Raw genomic sequence first — 19,936 nt, 5'->3', positions numbered from 1 at the left:
AAAAAAAAAGTATTATTTACTACTACCTTGCTAGGTTCTTTGTTTCTGATGGAAACAATTTGTTTTCCTCAATAACTGTCAGGAGTCATCAGTTTATTTGGAATGGAGTTTATTCAAGGACTCAAACGAACGGTGCTCTCACATGAGAGGGAGTTGAGAGGTGGGAGAAAAACAAATCATTTTAATGCCATTCACAACAGGGCCTGACTAATCAGATTGTTGTTCATGGCTCCCTGCTGCTGGGAGGACAGAATAGTATAATTTAGTGAAATATTTGCACTACAATGCTTGCAAATTTGGGGAAATGGAATTTGGATTAAGCTGGGATTATTTTTGATCTTATCCCTCTCGGCTTCTTTTTTTTTTTTTTGGTGACTGTGAGCAGTGCTGATGTATGTGCATAAAGAAAGTGGCTTATTTTCTTTGAAGTGTCAATAACATTGTCAAGCATTTATCTAAGTAAACACACAGCAGAATGATTAAGTCAGGGTGAAGCTGAATGCCTGAGATACAAATTAATTTTAGCATTGTTTATAATCTGTACACTACACAAAAAAATCCGGAATGCCGAGCACGGGGGAAAAACACCGAGCTGTGTAAAAAATGTCCTGATCTGAGGTGAGAAACCAGCTGTTATGGAAGGAGTTTTGGAAAGGAACCCTGGTTTGGGTGGGTGAAATCATTAGAAAGGGCATTACCTTGCCCAGGGTTGATGTGGGTTCAAAGAATGGCATTTTCATAGGATCTGTATCCCAGTGTGGCCGGGGGAGAATGTCATCTGCTCCTGGGGTGTCTTGCACTGGCACTGAAATCTCTCTCTAGATTGGGCATTACCAACGTGTAGGTGTGAAAATGAAGAAAGGCGAGAAGGAAAAATGTTTTTGTGAAGGCTGGCATGTCATAGAATCCTGGAATCACAGGCTGGTTGGGGTTGGAAGGGACCTTAAAGCTCATCACATCCAACCCCCCGCCCTGGGCAGGGCTGCCACTCACGGGGTCGGGTTGCTCAGAGCAAACAGCCTGGCCTTGAACTATTCCAGGGATGGGGCATCCACAGCCCCTCTGGGCAACCTGTGCCAGGGCCTCCCCACCCTCTGAGTAAAGAATGTCAGCACAGTTACATCTCAACAACAATATTTTCCAATTCCAGCCTAATCCAAACCTTCTGAGAGCAGTGAGAAACCCCTTTGCCTTTAGGGAGCCGAGCTCAAGTCCAGGAATCAGTTCTGCCAGAGGGCACAAATGAACTTGCAGCAGGCAAGGCTGAGTATCCTCTTGAAATATTCCAGTGTACAGATAAAGGCAGACAAAAACTCTGTGTCCCAAATCTCTCTGAAGCAAGAAAGTAAACAAAAAAACCAGGCTGTGTTTGTGGCAGCAAAGAAGGTTTCCTAGAGAGGACATGGAGAAGCCACTAAACTTCAGACTCTACTTAGAAAATCTTTTATAATATCAACTCATTAATTACATAATTACTTTCTGTTTTATCAGATAACTTATTAAGTTTGTATTTAACTTCCCCAAGAGTTGTATGTTAAAGATCCAAGTTGTGTTTGTGCACAGGGTGGGTGCTGCTATTTTGATACTGCTCGTTATTAAAAAAGAAACTGTCTGTAAAATGTAAAGCATTTTAGCTTTATGTTTACACCATTTATTTAAAAACACACAGCAAAAGCAATTTACTAAAATAGAGGAAAAAAGTTAAATCACTTCTTCAAGGAGGCATCATCTTATATTTATAGTTTGGTAAACATAACATTAATCAGCTGGAAAATGTTCAGCAGAATATAAAACCATTCTGGGCTCTAGCTCAGAGAAATATATGTAGCAAAATATATCTAGCTGCTGTACTTCAAAAGGGAGTGCAAAGCTGCAGAACCTGTGGGAAAATCAATTTTCTGCGGCATAAGTGGCTTGCACAAAATTTTGCAATGCACCATCCAGATTTTTTTTTTAATTTTTTTTTTTTTAATTTAACTGATTGGCTTCTGCTCCTCTAATAAGTATCTGGGCTCCAAAAGCAATCAGGTCAATCCTGCAGGTACTGTTGAAATATTATTGGAATACTTATTGGAAAATAAAAAATAAAAAACTTGATGCTGCTGAAAGAAATCCCACAAAATGCACATTTCTTCCAGGGGGTCCCAGTGAGGTGGCTCAGTGGATAATGCCCTGGGTGACATCTCGTGTCTGGTGTAGCAGAGACGTGACTTATTCCCAGTTCTGTAGCACCAGTGCTGCTCTTTGTACTGAAATATTATCAAATAGCTGTGATTTGATCAAATCTTCATTGAAGGCAACACACAGAACCTGCCTCTGTGTGTTCTGCTGAGAGCACTGACAAAATGTGTCCCCAGCACAGTTTTTCTGATTTTTGAAGAACCATCCCTAGAGAATAAGCATGCTATATTCCCTCTTTGATGTGCTGCCCGGGGACTTCAAAGAAAAACTTCTACAAAATACATCCTCTTAAAAAAGTGCTTTGTTTCTAAATCCCAGCTGCAATTCCTTCTGTAATTTCAGGTTGACTTTTTAGATTACATTAGATTTAATTTTAGATTATACTGCTCTTTCTTTGACTGCATTTTGTCTGTACCATTACAAAGGTGCATTTCTGGGGTAAACTTCCCTCCTGAAAAGAGCAGTGTGAGTGTAGTACATAATCTATCCTCATTTCACATGATGAGACTTTCATATTTGGATCTTTTTTTCCAGTGAGTGCCCCCTCCATCGCTGTCTGGGGGAGAGAGGGATGTATTACAGTAAGTGCTGTGGCTTTACTGGCTTGCAAACACTGTTCAATCTTGTGAAGGCAGATCAGGCTCTCTAATGTAAAATGCATTACAGCTAACATGGGGAGATTCTGTTATAATCGTTCTCTTCTGAAAAGTGATGGGGTAAAGTAAACTGTTAAAATTTGGAGGAATGGTGATTTGCCATTTTGAAACTTGCAGTGTTTTCTGTCCCTCTGTTTGCTCTGCCTGTCCCTCCTGATCTCTGTTTAACCTCAGGTCGTTTGCCCATCGTCGTGAGGGTCACTGGGCACAAAGCAGTGTTTTAATAATAAAGGTGCCAACGTAGATTCACAGCACGGGTGGCTTCAGAGATTTTGAGATGAAAATGTTGTGTGGCCTTCAGTAATGCTGATATTGAGGTGAATCACTCCTCACGTTCCCCCTTCCACTTGTGCTTGAAGTGGGTGCAGTGAAACCCAGAAACAAAACCCAAGGAAAGGGAAGAATGAGAGCCCCTCGGCCTCATCTTGCATCAGGGGAATTGTAGTTTTGATCTGGTAGTGAACTCTCAGTGTCCCTAAGTTTCCCTACCTCTTTTTTTTGGCAGAGATTGGTAGGATCAGTAGTGAGAGCTTCCCCCTGTGCACACCCGTGAGCTCCAGGTGCTGGAGAAGAGTCGGGACTTGTGTCCAGGGCTGGCCTGCTGAGATGCCAAAATGCTTTAGCTAAAGTGATTAACAGCTCCTTAGGGCAGAGTTCTCCTTCCTGGGTGCAGGGAATGGCCTCATGAGCCAAGATCTGCACCTACTGCTTGGAAGGACAGTTCTTTGCTGTCCCCTTCCCTTCCTGCTGGGCTCCAGGGCTGTGATCTGTTGTGTTCCTCCCTGAAGGGCTGGGGACACAATTTAAGGCTGGCTTGAGCAGCAACCAGCTGGGATTGTTAACAAAGCCCTACTGACTCAGACACCTTTATAAATAGCAGAAAACACAGAGGCAGTTAATGTCTAAACCCTCTCCTGTCTGTCTTATGTGTTTTGGTAATGGCTTTGGCACTGAGAATGACTGAAATAATGCCACTGAAATGCCCATTGAAGCAAGATATAACTGTGTCTACACTAGAGCTTTTGTCAGTATGGAAATGTCAGAAAACATTATATTCAGAGCACAAATTGCAAGTATAGAACTGACAAAGTAAATTTTGAACTGTGTACTCAAGTGTAATGTTTGAAACCAATTCCAAATTGGCAAGTGGTGACCAATCATGGAACAGAACCAGTGCTCCAAAAACCTGAGAGAACCAATGTTGAAATCTGAATAATTGCAACTACATTTTCCTAGTAATTTAAATGGGAGAAGCACTGGCAGAAATTCATGAATAATTTACATATAAGAATTTAGCAATCTGTGGCGAATAGAAAAATAAATGGCAAATCCCATAAATAAAGGATTGCTGTGAATTATTTACTCTGCTCTGATGTTTGCTAAGAAGTTTCTTTTTTTTTTTGGTGGGGGGGCTTTCTTAAAATGCTGGATTTGAGTTTCCTGCTTCTCAGGTGAATGCTGTCTTAAAGCTTCAGCAGAAATGTTCATATCTGCCAGAGAAAAAAACCCCAACAAACCACAAGCAAAACAATGGGAATCTGCAACATAGGCTATTTTATGGAGGATACATCTAAAGAGACCTTATTTTCCATGCAGCAGCTGCAATTGCAAAATCTGTAGCCTTAATGAGAAATGTTAGCTGATATATGTAATGATGAGTTATACACTGCAACAGTTTTTAATTAATTATGTATAAACCTTTAAGATTTATGGAGGAGGTAACATCTGAAAAGAGAAATCCCTAATTCCCTTCTGTGCCTGTGGGAACGTGATATTATTTTAATAAACAAGAAGTTAATTTACACATCACCAGTATTTGTTTCCACATAGAATGGATATTGGGTCTGCTTAAAAAAAAGTAATAGAGAAATAGTTTATCTGGATTGCCTCACACAGTACTTGAAACAAGATAAAGAGCACTAAATATTTTCACTGGTTGGAAGGTGGTGGTTTTTTAATGGGGTCCTGGTGATTTTGTATTTTTTGTAAATGTATAAATCTCTTTTTTTCAATACTGAAATTCTGTTTCTGATGTGACTCTCAAGCAGTATCACATATCAGTTTACTGGGGGAATGCCTCATAATTAACCTTTTGCATGTGTGAGAATAATTGCTTTTTGGCCCAGAAATTTGTTTAAATTTGAAAATCTGGGGGATTTTTGGGGTGTTTTTCCCCCCCCTTGCTAAAATTAAAAAATACTCTTAACATTAAATATTTATTTTTTTTGACCTAGAATGAAAAATCACGCTTGAAATAATTGGTAGAGGCAGAATTAAAAAACCCCCACGTGATCCTTTCACTAAAGTAGCTCTGGCAGCTCAGCACCAAGAGGACTCATTTTGGGTGCAGTTTTTCTGTCATGTAGAAACAACTCTCCCCATTAATGAAATCTCCATCTGTCCTATGGCCTAAGAATTAAAGAACTTGCTCAAACGACCGGTAACACTTTCCTTTGGAATATGTGCATTTCTTTACCATTTGTCTCTCGAGCAGAATGTTGTAACACATTGCAGAATCTAATTGCTGCTTTTTGATTTTCCCTGCTGATGTTATTCCATGTTGTGCCATTTGGAGAACTGGTACCTGCCTGTTAAGAGCCTGGTCCATGATGTATAAATACTGCCTAGCTGGGAATGGGAACGGAGCTGTGGTATTTGAAGTTTCTTTGGGGCATTTTATTCCACTCCTAATAACCATTAAATGCACCAGTTTGACTTTTAAAATATTAGTGTCTAGTTATTGTCTGTATTCAGCACTTGGATGCTCATGTTGGTACTACTGAATTTCAAATATCCTTTTTTAATCCTGAATATCAATTTGAACATCCCTGTCTAACGTTTTCAACACTCTTTATATGTGCTTGCCCTTGAGATGAACTTTCTCAGGCAGTTTGTGTGGCTGTGCCTAATTCCTGTAGGTCATATTATGCATTTTGAACAGAAGAATTTTCAATACTCGTAGCCAAAACCTATTTCAGTGCAAATAAAAACCCGGTGGCTTCTGTACAGAGACAATGAAGTAAATTTAACACGATTCTGCACACCAAAAGCTTTGCCATTTCTGAGAGTGACAGTCTTTGTGACACCATCTACTGTCAACCGGTGCTTTTAGGTGGTAGTTAACTTTCAGAGCCTAGTTTGGAGATGCTGATCAATGATCCTGGGAGTTCCAGGTCTTTTCCTAAGCAAGAGTTGATGCTTGTGTCAAAATGCTGCTCTTCTGGGGTGTGGGCATCTTCCCCTGGTGTGCTGATGAGACTTTTGTAGAGAGTAGTGCCCTGCAGACCTGTGGGCAGTTGGCAGGTCCTGCACTGGCTCTGGAAAAACTTCTTCACAGAAAGGGTTGTAAAGCATAAACAGCCTGCTCAGGGAAGTGTTGGAGTCACCATCCCTGGAAGTGTTGGAAAAAACGTGTGGATATGGCACCTGAGGACATGGTTTGATGGTGAACAAGGTGGTGGTGCTGGGTTAAAAGTTGGACTTTATGATCTTAAAGGTCATTGCAAGCCTTTCTGATTCCATGGTTTTATGGAACTGACTGGCAGTGTGAGCTCAGATGAGCAATTCACAGCTACAGAACCTGCAATCCCTGACATGTTAATACAGGTAAAAGTTGGTTTATTTTCCATGGCTACCAAGGAGAGTTTTCTAGACACATCCAAAGAGAAAGGAAGAGAAACGTAGAGTCTCCTACTGGAACAGCAAGGGAACGTGATAGTAAAATAATGTTTACTCCTCTGATGGTTTGGAAAGCTGGAGGAGTAATGTAGAATTGGGAAACAACTTTGGAAAGGTAACTAAGTAGAGCAGTGCAGTTCATTCTCAGTTGCTGTGTAGGAGTCTCTGTGGAAAGGAGAGCAGGTGGAAGGGAGGTGAACTGGAAATCATGGCAAGAGAAACCCTTCCTTGAAGGACTGAACTCATTCATCCTTGGTGCTGAGTGTGCAAACAGCAGAAAGTCTTGTTCTTCAAAGACAGGCACAGATGTGGGGAAGGTAAAGAGTCTATATTTTGTTCCTTGATTGCTTCTCAAGGCCAGGTAATCTACTTTCACTGAACCGGGGCTGCTGGGCTCCAATTTCTTCTGCAAGGAAAGGTTCTCCTGGGTTGGGATTGGGATACATCTGGGATAACTGTTCCATGTGTAGGAAAGGGCTGGCAGGGCTGTGCTGCTTATGCCAGTTCAGGATCCAGCTCTCTGTCTGTAATTTACTCTTCTCTGAAAGCTTCCCTAGTAAAGAACGTTCTCATTCCAGACTTGTCTCTGGCAGAACTTCAAAACATTAATGGATATCTATCAGGGTTGTCATGAAATCTGGTTTTGTTCAGCTTTGAAAGGAATTTTTTTTTTTTAATGAAGAGATTTGCAAAATAAAAGGTCTTGGAGGTGATGATTAAGAATCGCTTTCCAAAAATTATACAAGATGAAAACTTTAAAGTATAATGGTAGCACTGCACCTATATCACTCTACATTTCAGTACAATAGCAGCCATTGCCTCTGCAATAATAAGTATCACCAGTTTCCAGACAGCAGGACTTTGTAATAATAGAGTATTTATGCAAAACACTGAGGGGAAAGAGAAGGGGAGGGAGGGAATGAAAGTTGTCTATCAGGCTGAATGCACAAAGCCTTTGGTACTTGAAAACTAATTTTTTTTTTTTTAGTTAATATTCATTGATGCAAGTTCTAGCCTATTGTTAAACGATTCTAGTGAATAATTACATCCATCACTTTGAAATGTTTAAGACAAGTGTGGAGTTGTAAAACCAATCTTTTGTATTGGAATCATCACCAAAGTTGGGTGGAGGGAACCGTGTTGACACTACAGTCTGATCATGTTCTCAGAGTCTGCAGGGCTCCCACAACTGCCTCTGTGCATTCGATTTCCCTGTGTTATCTGATCACTCTCCATTCCTTGGGAACCACAAGAAAGTGTGTGGCATTTCTGTACTCTCATTTCCCTGGAATCTGTCACCTTTTGAATGTGTGGATGACTGAATGGCAACTGTTTATTCCTGAATAAGAGTGTGCTAAAATGCAAACATACACCCACAGAAGCACTGAGCTAAGTTTAATTAGCTGTAGAGTTCATTTAAACTTCAAACTCCCAAGTTAACTCACTTGTCAGCAGAGTTTATAACATATTTCTTGCTGGATACGTGCTAGACAGGGGAGCTGAGGATATTATATTTGTTCCTAGGTGATGAACTCTGATAACCTTTCTATTCCTAAATCTATAAATGTCTCACTTTCACTCTCTGGCATGGCATAATTATTTATTTACGCCTCAGTGCCTGACTGGAACTACTACAAAGTCACTAAGCAGCCACTTAAATAAATATATAAGTGCATAAATAACGTCGTGTCACTCGAAAACTTTTGGCAAATCAGGTTTACCAAATGAATTCTCTGTGTGTCACAGTTGTAGCCATTAGCAAAGTGGGACAGGAATGAGGAATATCAGTGTTCAGAAGGATGGTGCTTTATTTGTCACAAGAGACTAATGCTTTGGAAGGGCACACGAGCTGGAAAAATGCACAGATACAGTGGTTTGGGGGGTTTTGTGTTTTTTTTCCTCTTTTTAATGGCTTTGTAACCAGAAGCAAACTAAAGACTGACTGATTATTATCTCACCTCTTTAAGCTTCATAAGCATTATAATCGTTGCAGTTATTCTAATGGGAAAGGCAAGAGACATTTATTCAAACAGATGTGCTGAGGTTTGTGCATTCTAATGCTGCACAGTCAGGTGAGAGCGTAGGGAATCTGTATGACTGATCCTCAGTGCTCTCAGCAGAGCATTTGCAATTAGTGGCACCTATACCCAGCCTAAGGAGAGAAAAAGGAAGGTGAGAAATCATGTTTTTTAATTCTACTTGACTTGGAAAAATGAAAGTAGTCATTCATAAAAAGGAATTGGGTGGATGTGGAACTGCCACTGAACAACTGGCAAATTTTGTTGTGTTGGCAACTATGATGGTGGATGGAATTCAGTTAGTTTTAGGGTTATTTATTAAATCTAAGAGATTATCTGGTAATAAAATTTTAGCCACATTACTGACCTGGTGATTAATCTACAGTTACTCTGTGGTAAGGCAGCATCTTGTCTGATCTGTGGCCAGTGCCATATGAAAATGAGTATGACCCGAATCAGAAATAATATAAAAGTATATTACTGAAAAGAAATCTTATTCAGCAGGGGTATTCTGGTGCCCTTAATCTCCACACTAGAGTTGTCCTGTTTTCATTTTTCAGGTAATGTTTTTTTCTACCCAGTCCTTGTTGTGGGTGTTTATATCTGGGAAGTTGGCTCAGATGGCTTTTCACTGCACTCTTTTGTTGACTGTGGAGTTGAATATAAGAAAAAAATACTATTCATTGGTCACAGATTTTGTGTAAACTGTCAGTCATGGCCTGATCCACGTTCCCGAGGCTGACAAAAAGTCTTGGAATCAAACACTGCATTGATCCCAATCTTAGCTTGTGGTTCCAGTGATGCAAAGTGCAGGTTGGTTGACAACCAGACAACAGCAAATGGCACTCTGAAGCAGAGAGTATATTTGAAATACAGATCATATCAAGTGATTGGCACAACTTTTCATTGTCACTTGTTTCCTATACAATACTGCTTGTTTAAACATGAGCACGTGTGGCAATGCCACCCATTTAAGTAGCAAACATAAATACCCGTGTCACCTGGATCATCAAATAATTACTATTGTGTTGTATGTTTTCTGTTGGTTTTTTCTTTGCTTTTTTTTTTTTTTTTCACTGTTCCTTAGTTACTAAAAGAGGCAGAAACTTCAGTAGCCTGATAGTCTTTCCTTGGTTTATCTATGTAAACAAATTTCAGGTTGCTTATAAATGATCCTGACTGACAGAATATACTTTCCCTCAGGTCAGTTCTTTTGTGGAAGATGCCAAAACCTGCCTTTCTTTAAAGTATAAAAGCCTGTGTTTGATGTGAATAGAAACTGTTCTGGGAATGACTGTGCAGAGCAAGATTACATGGTGCAATTTTAATTACATTGTTCTCAGCAGTGCGACTTGTCTGATCTTAGTGTGAGAGTCAAAATTCAAACCAAGGTTATTTGGTTCTGCAACTGTTACTCAAGCACTGGTATTGTTTGAAATAGATGAGAATAAGTTTAGCAGGTTTAAAATCCAGCAGAGTTTTAAGAGGTGGCTTTCCTTGTTATTCTCAGGAGTTTTGTACTTTAGCAGGCTGCAATTAAGCATTTGATTTTTTTACATGGTTTACAGAATGATCCGTGTGTTGTAATTGGCTTGTTACTTGAGTGAAACAAAAGCTTAATTACCAGCTCATTTTATGAGAATTATGAGAAATTAAATGCAATTTAGATTTTGAAGGCATTCTGAAAAGCTATTCATAAACTGTGTCTGATTTTTAGACTGAGGGCTGAAAAGGATTATAGGTCTGTTATTTGAGCTTTTATCAGATCTGTCTGCAGAAATCAGCTTTATACTGCTTCCTTGAATAAAAGGCTGAGGGAACTCGCTTGAGAGAACTTGGTAAAGCCACTAAGAGAAACTGTTATTTCTCTGTCAGATTTATTGATGGAGAAGACAAGAAACCAAAGATTTCCCCTGAAAATGGGAGGAACCTTGTTTAGGTTTTTCACAGGGAAAGTTGAACAGTCCACAGAATAAATGGTTTGAGCAGATTTTCGGGCATGGCATTACTCATTCAGCAGCTGGCAAAATAGGCCAGCAACCTACAGGATCCATTTTGAAAGGAAGATATTACACAGTGGATTTATTACTCACTCTCATTTCCTTTTCTGTCTCGTAAATGATGCGTCACTCTCTATTTCTGAACCAAACTCCTACCACTGAGGGCTCTTTGGAGATCAACTGCACATGGGAAAGCTCCATTCCTGGGGATGCCTTTTCAGAAAATATTGCTGCACACTGGGGGATGCTTCTATAATAATAATTATTATCATTCCAGAAGAAGGGCAGCTGTGTGTAGATGCCCATGTTTTTGGGTTTTTTAACATTTCCTGGCCAATAACTTTGCTTCTTATTAGGGTGGTGAGGCAGCAGTGTGCTGAATTCCAGATTAGTTGTCACCTCACACATGAGGTGAAAGCAGGACCCCAGGCTGAGGAGGTGGAGGCAATATTGCCTGGCACAGGATCTGGGGGGAATGTGCAAAAAGCACTTGGTAGTGATGGCTCATGTAATGAAAAGCTCCTGCACTTTGACTCCTTGTCTCCATGCACTGCTGGAGCAAGGCAGATATCTCAAGCAATATTTTTTTCTCCCATCTCTGATAAAAGCAAGGGTATAAGGGTGGGAGAAGCTGCCATGGATTTGGTGTAGAACAAAAGATATTTTTTACAATGGTAATTTCTACTTCCAGCCTCAAATCACTGAGTTATTTGAACTTCCCACTGAAGGAGCAGAGAAAGCATCTATTTCTCCAGTGAGGCCCCATATTTCATTTTTATCACTTATTTGCCTTTTCTACTAATGGCCAAACTTCAAGCTAATGTAAATTCCTGCATAACAGTGAACCTTCTGTTCGTCTAAGAATATATCATAATTTCTATTAGATTAACTTAAACCTCATGTAAAACTGACATTAATTAAGTGTTGACAGAAGCTTGTGCCATTAAAAAAGAAAAACAATTTAAAAAAAGGAAAAAAAGAAGTTATGACAGATCACATTAAGAAGTGACAGATCACTGTAATTATAACAAACTCATCTTGAAGACAAACAGTTTTAATTGTGAACTTGAGGAAAAATATCCTCATGACCTTTGACTAATTGTCTAGTTAATGGAAAACCCTTACTAAATAAATCTGTGGCTTTGGAGGCATTTGAAACACATCCTGGTGTAAATAAGGTACTTTCTGTGCTGGTCGCACTGCAGCTGTTTCCTGTGAGTGATTGCTTGTTGTTACTTTTTGACATCTGCTGATAGCATTTTATTTATATAGTTAAATCTCCCGGGACACTGTTTTTTCTCCTGAATGGAACCTCAGCTGATTAGTTTTCAATAAATTACATACGTCAGGACACTGGATTTCGTTCGCACTTAAGGCGACTGCTCAAAGATCAGAGGTGTGCTTGTGCAGAAGACAAGAAAACTCATGGTCAGTAGTGTGCTGCTTCTTCCAGCTTTATTCAGCCAGCATTCAAAGGAAATTATCCATTATATCCCTCTGGGAATTCTTGTACAAACTCAGATTTTTGTCTAATCTCTCTCCACTATAGGGTACAAATAATTTCATATCGACAAACTTCTCACAGCAATCTGCAGAGCCACAAACGTATTGAATGCATTTGAATGTCTTTGATTCTGTCTGCTTGTGTCTCAGACTCTGCCAGTGAAGATTTTGTAAGAATCTAAACTTAATTTCATCTCGTGCTCTCCTGGGGTTCTTGGCACAACGTTGTGGAAATCTGCTAAAATGGAATATTATCGATCATTTGCATTGCAGTGGGAAACCCCTTCTCTGTAACTAACAAAGTCAAAAAGAGACTTTTCTAAATCTTGCTGCTGGGTTTGGGGTCATTTGGGCTGCTCAGAATCAATGCAGCATTAGCAGTGAAATGTCATATTCCTCCACAGATGTGACAGGAGGTCCACAAGTGTACGATCAGTCTGTGTCCTCTGCATTTACAAAGAGGCTCCAGCTCCAGTTAAACTGAACTGTGTGTTGTGCTCAGAAGATCAATGGCTGTGATACAACATCTAAAGTTTTGATTTTTATGTTTGTTCAGACATTGACATCATATTTTTGTTGAAACCATAATTTTTCTCTAGGGTTTGGACCAGAAGCACTGCCGTGCCTTGTAACACAGCCACTGACCCAGGAGATCAGTCAATAACATGCCTGTGTGGTAATGAATAAGTCAAGGAAACTTCCAACTGAGAACAGCTCATTACAACTCCTTCCACTTGATTAGGTTTTTGCCCTAAATAAGACAATGGGCAGCAAAATGAAGTGTGAAGGTATCATGTAATGTGAGATGGTGAAGTCTGCTGGGGGGAAGAGGGAATGCCTTCACTTTTGATTGAAGTGTCTGTATTTTCCTGTAATTTCAAGCAACCAGAGACTGTATTTTCAGGCAGCTGATGGTAGAATAAATCTGCTGAAAAGCATGAGAGGCCATTGAGGGATCTTCCTTTCCAGGAGAAAGGAAGGAGGGAGTGTGGTAGGGAAAGGCAAGAAGAAGCAGTGACGTGAGGAAAAAGGCAGGAATCCTCGAGTTTGGTGCTGATGGACCATCTTGCTCACATCATACTCTGTGCAAATACTCACTGGAATCCCAGAGAGGAACCCCAAAGCTGCAGGGCAAAGACATTTGGCTTCAGAGCTGGGCTGATACAAGTTGTGCTGCTTCTGGCTTCGAGGCAGGGTTGTCCAGCTCCAGCTCAGGGTCCCTGATACTGATTCCAGACAAGTGGTGCTGTGATGTGCCAGGAGAGGAGAGGCAGAGCTTGGTGAGATCTTAAAAGATGCCAAAGTGCAGTGTTGAATATAGAAGGTGAGGAGAGGCAGAGCAGAGAACTGGTGATGTGGTTTTTCAGAGGGCAGGGAGTCACTGCTTCTGGAGTCACATAACCATGACACAGAGGCAGAGGGAGCCTTCAGTCAGCCACCACTTATGGCTCAGCTGATCTGCGCTACACAATTTCAAGTTGTTAACAATCTTCCAGCTCTTCAAGGGCTGTTAGTGGTGGAGAGGAGATGCAGGAGAGAGACCAATGTGATTCTTATGGTAAAAACATCACACTTTTTCACTGCAGTGGTTTCTGGGTGAAATGCCTTGTCTTTCTTCATCTCCAGGAAGCTTATCTCCTGTCTGTGCTATATCCTTGGGATGAATTTTGACAGCACAGAGAAGACTGTGACTATTAATAGGTACCATTTTTCCTGTGGAAAGGCTGTTCTCCAAAGGGTAGATATCCACACTCCAGTGCCCACTGGATGAACTGCTGGCCCAATTTCTGCATTGCAACAGAGCTCTGCACAAATCTGATCACCACACATAAATCACACAGGGATGTTTGCTAGTTTAGGTAATAAGTTTAGTTTTGTAGACTTTATAGTGCAAGGATGAAGTCTGTTGTTTAGTACTTGTTCTTCCAAAGAAGTTGAATATAAATGTGTTTTTGTCTTAATTCTTTTTATGTTCTGACGAACATTGTGCTGTTGCTCATGTTTCCTCAGTTTTTGACTATCTGGATGCTAAATAAGGCATCATTGTAATTTACTTCAGGGGCACATAAAGAAATTATATAAACACAAGAAAATCATAAAAGTGCAGTGGGAGATAATAACTTACTGTTGCTCATTGGATTTCTGTAGCAATTCTACTGCAGAGCTAGAATTTAGCATTAAACTGTTTAAAAGCCTTCAAAAAAGGTTTTCATAAAATTCATTTCACTCATTTTATTAAGTGTTCAATAACATTTTTGTGCAAAGAAATATTTTAGTCAAGCTTGTACTTTTTCTAAGCCATAAATCCATTATTTATAGAGCACTTTTAGATATGAAATAATGGCAACCTCATATCTTCAGGAGCAACCTGTCTGACTTAACTGTTGACAGTGTCTTGTCTCCCATTAGTCTGCCCCCAGAAGCATCACAGGGCAGCACTTTTCTCTTTCTATTCTTTTTCCTTCTGCTGTTCAGGTATTCTTGCAGGAAAACAGCAGAAACACAGTGGCTGTGGGCTCCCTGCCAAAACTCGTGTTCCAGAGGTGATTTGGAAGGCATCACAAAGGCAGGGAAAGAAGCTGTTTCTCCTGATGGACTGTGTTGTTGGCTTGAAATGCAAGATTTCTTTTGTTGCTCAGCCCCTGTGCTGTTAGCTGCTGTCACAGCAGCTCTCTTGTTCCTTGATGGGTTTAGGTAGTCCAGATGTGTTGGTTCCAGGCAGGTTTCATCCCCTCCACAGGATAATTCAGCTCCTGAAGGTTCAGAGCACTTTGCATTCCTGCAGTTTGTGTGGAGCTGCTGGGAGTCCCCGTGCCAGAGTCAGGCAAGGAACAGCCCATGGGGCCTGTTCCATCTCCCCCTCCCCTCCTGCTGCCTGCAGTCAGCAGCTGTGTTTGCTGCTAACAAGAGCTTCCCTAGGTCATGGTGCTTTATGAATTTTTATACACAACAGCAGCACTCAGAATCATTTCCTTTTGCTTCCACCATCACTTTTGTCTCTTTGTAGTTAATGAAGCTCAGCTTCACCACTTTCTGTCCAGCTTCTCTATTTTGCTAATGTCGTTGAGCAGGGAGGACTTTTGAGCAGAGCTGACGAATCCCTGCTGGGCTGGGAAGCTGAGTTGCCTCTGTGCAGCTGGAATGTACTTTTCTTGCATCTCTGGACCTCTCACAGATACAGCTTCTGACTTGTGGTTCCAATATGATCCAAAGTTATTCGCAAAAAAGGATGAGAAGAAATACACAGGATAATATTTGTTTGATGCTGTAATTCCCACTGATTTGAGCAAGGCTGGGTTATATTAACAGAAAGGTTCCTAATCTTCATTGATAGAGTAATTAAGTCTGTATTTTCAATGTGAAATTTCCTCACTGAGGAACCATTTTGTTGCTAGTTATGATCAGCTAACAGAAAATATGAATACCTGTACATAGAGACATACTGAGTAAGTTTGGGTGTGCTTATAGATAAATATGTATTTTTATTTATTCAGAATACTTTTGTAGCAGTTTCATCAGAGACAACATTATAGATTCTGTATTTCTGTTCAAAACAAATTACACTTTTGAGAATTAAACTCAGGAAAAAAAAATTACTTTGGAAGAGGAATATACCAGGCTAATATACGCTTTTGAATACAAATCTATTTCAACTTGTTTTCATTTTATAGTTTACAAGAAATGCAACTGCTAACCTTTGAATGTTTTAAATGGTATTTTTTAAACATCTGTGGTTTGTTATCATAAATATCAGAGTTGTGTAGAAACCTCACATAGCTGGTTTATCATAGCAGTGAGAATGGGGTGCACTGAAATGGTGAGTCCCAGGACCCTGAGTTTTCTTGCTGAGATCTATAAAGGTTAATATTTCCAGCTTCAGTTTCCCATCATTACATTAATGGACTTGGGATGTTGCACAAGAAACCTTTTTCCAGCAGGTTTTTTTTATGATAATAAGCTCAAAGTCAGTATTAAAGCCTTGGGATGTATGCAGGTATTACTAATAATGAATATTGATTGGTGGGCAGAAATATTCTGTACAATTCACAAGTGAATGGGTTTTTTACAGAAGGGAGTAAAAGTCTGACATAGGAGGCTGAGAAATGAACAGAGGGTGATGAGTGACACTCGTGTTGTTTTTCATTGGGAGCTGCTTGGCAGTATTTTCATCCTGCTTGCGTGGAGTTTTGGAGCCTGTCTCATACCATGTGGCATATTAGGCACAATAAAGATGTTCATTTGGCAGCTGGAGCACGACTAGGAACATCCAAAGAGTCATATACGTGTCAATAACTGGAGAACTCCACCTCCACATAAATAGATATTAGATCATTGTTTTAATTGCCCATTGAATCCTTGTCCACAAGACACTGTCACCAGTCACTTCAGGTGTAGCATCACTAATGTTTTAGTTTGGGGCTAGAGCTGAACTGTTACTATTATTCATTTTTTACACTTTTATAGCTCCTCGAGTATCAAATATGAATCATTTTGTTGCAAGTTCTGTACAGACACAGAGCAAACAAGTGGCCTTTGCTCTGAAGATTTTACAATCCCGTTAAACTCCTTGAGCTCAAGCACAAAGTGAGTGTGCAGGAGCTCTCCATGAACCTTGGCAGAGTCCCTAGAGCGTGTGCTCTCCAGCCAGCTGACGGAGATTTTGGTAACTATTCTGGGTTTGGTGTCTGGGGATTGTTTAAATATAAATCTGAAAAGACCTTATTAGAAGAACTCTTTGTAACAGGATGTTTTATTTCTGAAAACAGCTATTCTAAACCTTCTTGAAACCTGGCACTTTCTGTCATTTAGATCATTTTTCAGTGGAAGAACAGTGAGTTTTCCTGTGTGCTTGTTCATCTTGTATTCAGAAGTTCTCAGTCCCATGCCCATTTCCCTCAGTCTTGGGAGAGAGGGCAGTGTCCAGGACTCAGCTGGATGAATAAGCTGTGTAGTAAGATACAGTGGATAGTTCACTGCATTTTTGTAATTTTTCTTTTCTTGAATGAACCCCATAATGATAGGCCTAATGTAGACCTGAAAAGAGAGGGATATTAATTAAGATCTAGAACTTTTATGTGTGGAAAAGACTTTAAGGTGTCACCTAGTTCATTCTCTTGATTTGAAGCAGGATCAGGCGCTGAAAGTGGTGTTGAATGATTTTGGATTAAGCTGCTATTTGATTAAACTCATGTTAAAACCCTGTAATGGCAAATATTCAGCATATCCTCAACACCTTCTTTTAATGCTTAGCTGGAAATCTTTCTTCAGTATCCATCTGAAGCTTCCCACAACTGATATCCACACACTTCTGTCTAGTTTCTTGTTACGCTGATTAATACTAGGAGGAAATAAGGAGTGATTAATTAATGACACTTTATAGTGTGCATAGAGATTTGTACACAGGCTTTATGTACAAAGCAAGACTTGTTCACCAGAGAATAAGAACTAAAAAGCCTATTTACCCTATATTTAATAGGCTATGATTTTTTTAGGGCATCAGTGATGTACAGGTTTGTTTAAGGGATAGATGTAGTGCTGCAGAGGGAAATCTAAGTTGAGGAAGCTGGAACTCCTCAGATCTCTCCTGAGTGCCTGGCAGGGCAGGTAAGTGTGCTCAGTGCCAGGGCCAGCTCCTTTGGCTGTGCAGCTGCTACTGGAGCCTGCTGTGGGCAGCTCAAGTACTGTAAATGTTGGTTGTTTGCATCGGCTCCTCCCCAGAAGCCACATGAGTTTAAGGAAGCAAACATTCCCAGGGAGGGGCACTGTAAGAATGGCTGGGAATGCAATGCAATCTCATTCAATATTTCCTAGTCAGCCCAGTCCAGGAGACAGCATCATTCTGATAAAGTTCCTAACTTCTGATTAGGGATTTTATCTAAGGCTACAGTTCTCTTCAACTCTCAAAACAATTGGCTTCCATTTCATCCCTGTTGGTCCTGAGGCCAAATAATCTTCAGTGTTCTCTGTCCTTGTGATCGCTTCATCTCCTTCCACCCACTCCTGATGTCACTCCTGCATATCAGTACTTCTCAGAGCCTTTTCATTTTCTTTCCTTCTCTTTGCTATTAACCTCATCAAATAGTCTTGTTTCTGTGGTAGGACTGGGAATTGGAAGCATCAATGGTTTTGGATGAGGTAAGGTAAGAGAACAGTTTTCCACTTTCAAACAACTTTGCTTCTACCCTTGTCGGAAAAAGTTGCAGGATTTCATAAAACAAGATCAACAGATGAGCAAAATATAAAAGGTCTAAACCTGCTAAATTCCTAGTTGCAAGGGAATATAGATTCAAGTGCTTCTCCCGATTCCACGTGTCAAATCTGCATGTGCTCTTTGAACCTCTCCAGTGCACTCAGATGGCAGCGAGGCAGGAATCGCCAGGTTTGGGAATGTTGGGCAGCGAGGTGGGAGAAGTGAACTCCCAGCCAGGGTCCTCCCCCTTTTGAAGTACAACACAATGTGTCCTTTTCTTGAAAGGGACCTGTAGTGTTTGGCTGGGTGATGCTACAGCTCTGAACGATGACATTTGGGTTTAAGGGGTGACTTTATTATAGTTTCGTTCAGATTTTTTAATTTTTTTTTTTCCAATTTTTACTCCTGACATAATTTCCCAGAGAGTGATGCCAAATGTTTCCAGTTGTAACCTATTAATGTATTATTAATAGATTATTATTAGGTCACCAGCAGTTTTTGACTATGAGAAGAACATATTTATTCATAGAATCATAGAATAGTTTGGGTTGGAAGTGACCTTTAAGATCATATAGTTCCAACCCCTTGCAGTGGGCACGGATGCCACCAGTACAAGAAATTATTTTCAAATACCCTGCTTCATTTTTAAAATTTATTTATTTATTTAAATTATTTTTATTATTATTATATGGTTTGTTTTTTTTTTCAAGGGAATAAAAGAATAAGTGAAATTGTAATTCATAAAGGCTGTGATCTATGGAGTGTACAGAGATATACAGTGTATGTATCTATCCAGTGATTACTGTAGAGAATTTCAACTTCCCACATTTGTGGTGACAGGAAAATTTTGCTTTTTTGTTGGTTGATAGCTTTAGGAGATCGCAGTGAGTCTGTTAAAACACCTGTCATGTCACCAACATAAACTGCAACGGGTGGTTTTCACCAGGGAGGCCTTGCTCACAGAGAGCCTTCCATCAAAATCCTACTGCGAGCACGAGACATTTTCTGAGAGGAGTTCCCAGCCTTGGAGAGCAGTGTGGGCACCAGAACAGTCTGAGCACTCTGAAATTGTTTTAAACTGCTGCTGCTCCCAAATTCAGTGGCTTTTCCTCCCTGGTTCCGCTGCAATGCAAGACTTTGCAAGCAGGAGTCTACCACATGACAGCCCGAGATAGGTTTGTCTGGAGGGATTGGAGTATCTGAGGGGAGAGAGCTTTTTGTCTCTTTTTTATTTATAATCCTCCTTTGCTTTCAGCAAAATTCAATGAAATGGCAAATGAGCTGATGAAATTGTGGTTTCTGGTCCCACTGCGAATCCAAGGATAGCTCTCTTGCCCTCAAGTAAAGCAGAGGAAATGGGAGCAGTTTTTAGTTAAAAACATGTAATCGAGCTTAAACCTTGTGCAGCAGCAGATCCTTCAGGTGCTGGGGGAATTTTTATGCAAAGCCTGTGGTGACTATCACGGAGTTTGGACTGTCATTGGGAAGAGGACAGTCCAGTGTGAATTCACAGGGTCACAACTTTGTTCTTTCAAAATCCCTCCTCAGCTCCTGCTGCCCTGGTGGGGGTGTGGGGGCTGTGGGGTCTCTGTGAGGGAGGTCAGGGCTGTCCCCAGCCTGGGCAGAGCTGAGCCCTCAGAGACACCGGAACTGCCGCTGTGCCAGAGGTGGGAAATGGGAAAAATGGTACCTGGGAATACAGAGTGAGGG

At 40.5% G+C, this 19,936-nt stretch overlaps 1 protein-coding gene across 3 annotated transcripts in view; it reads left to right on the top strand.

Moving 5' to 3' along the window:
* The window catches only part of CDH13 (cadherin 13), a 446,130-nt gene that overhangs the window by 130,407 nt on the left and 295,787 nt on the right, over positions 1–19,936 (top strand). Inside the window, exon 1 of one of the 3 annotated variants that reach the window (XM_051801745.1) lies at positions 16,627–16,699. The exons of the other annotated variants lie outside the window; for them this stretch is intronic. Coding sequence (XP_051657705.1) covers positions 16,642–16,699 — 58 coding nt within the window. The 5' untranslated portion in view covers positions 16,627–16,641. Of the gene's footprint in view, positions 1–16,626; positions 16,700–19,936 lie in introns of those variants that run through there. 3 annotated transcript variants of the gene reach the window in all.

The sequence above is a fragment of the Manacus candei genome, unplaced genomic scaffold, assembly GCF_025592945.1.
Source record: "Manacus candei isolate 608988 ecotype Guabito, Panama unplaced genomic scaffold, ASM2559294v1 h1tg000053l, whole genome shotgun sequence".
Classification (NCBI taxonomy): domain Eukaryota; kingdom Metazoa; phylum Chordata; class Aves; order Passeriformes; family Pipridae; genus Manacus; species Manacus candei.
The sequence above is the reverse complement of the archived record's forward strand: the minus strand, read 5'-3'. Positions and strand labels throughout refer to the sequence as shown.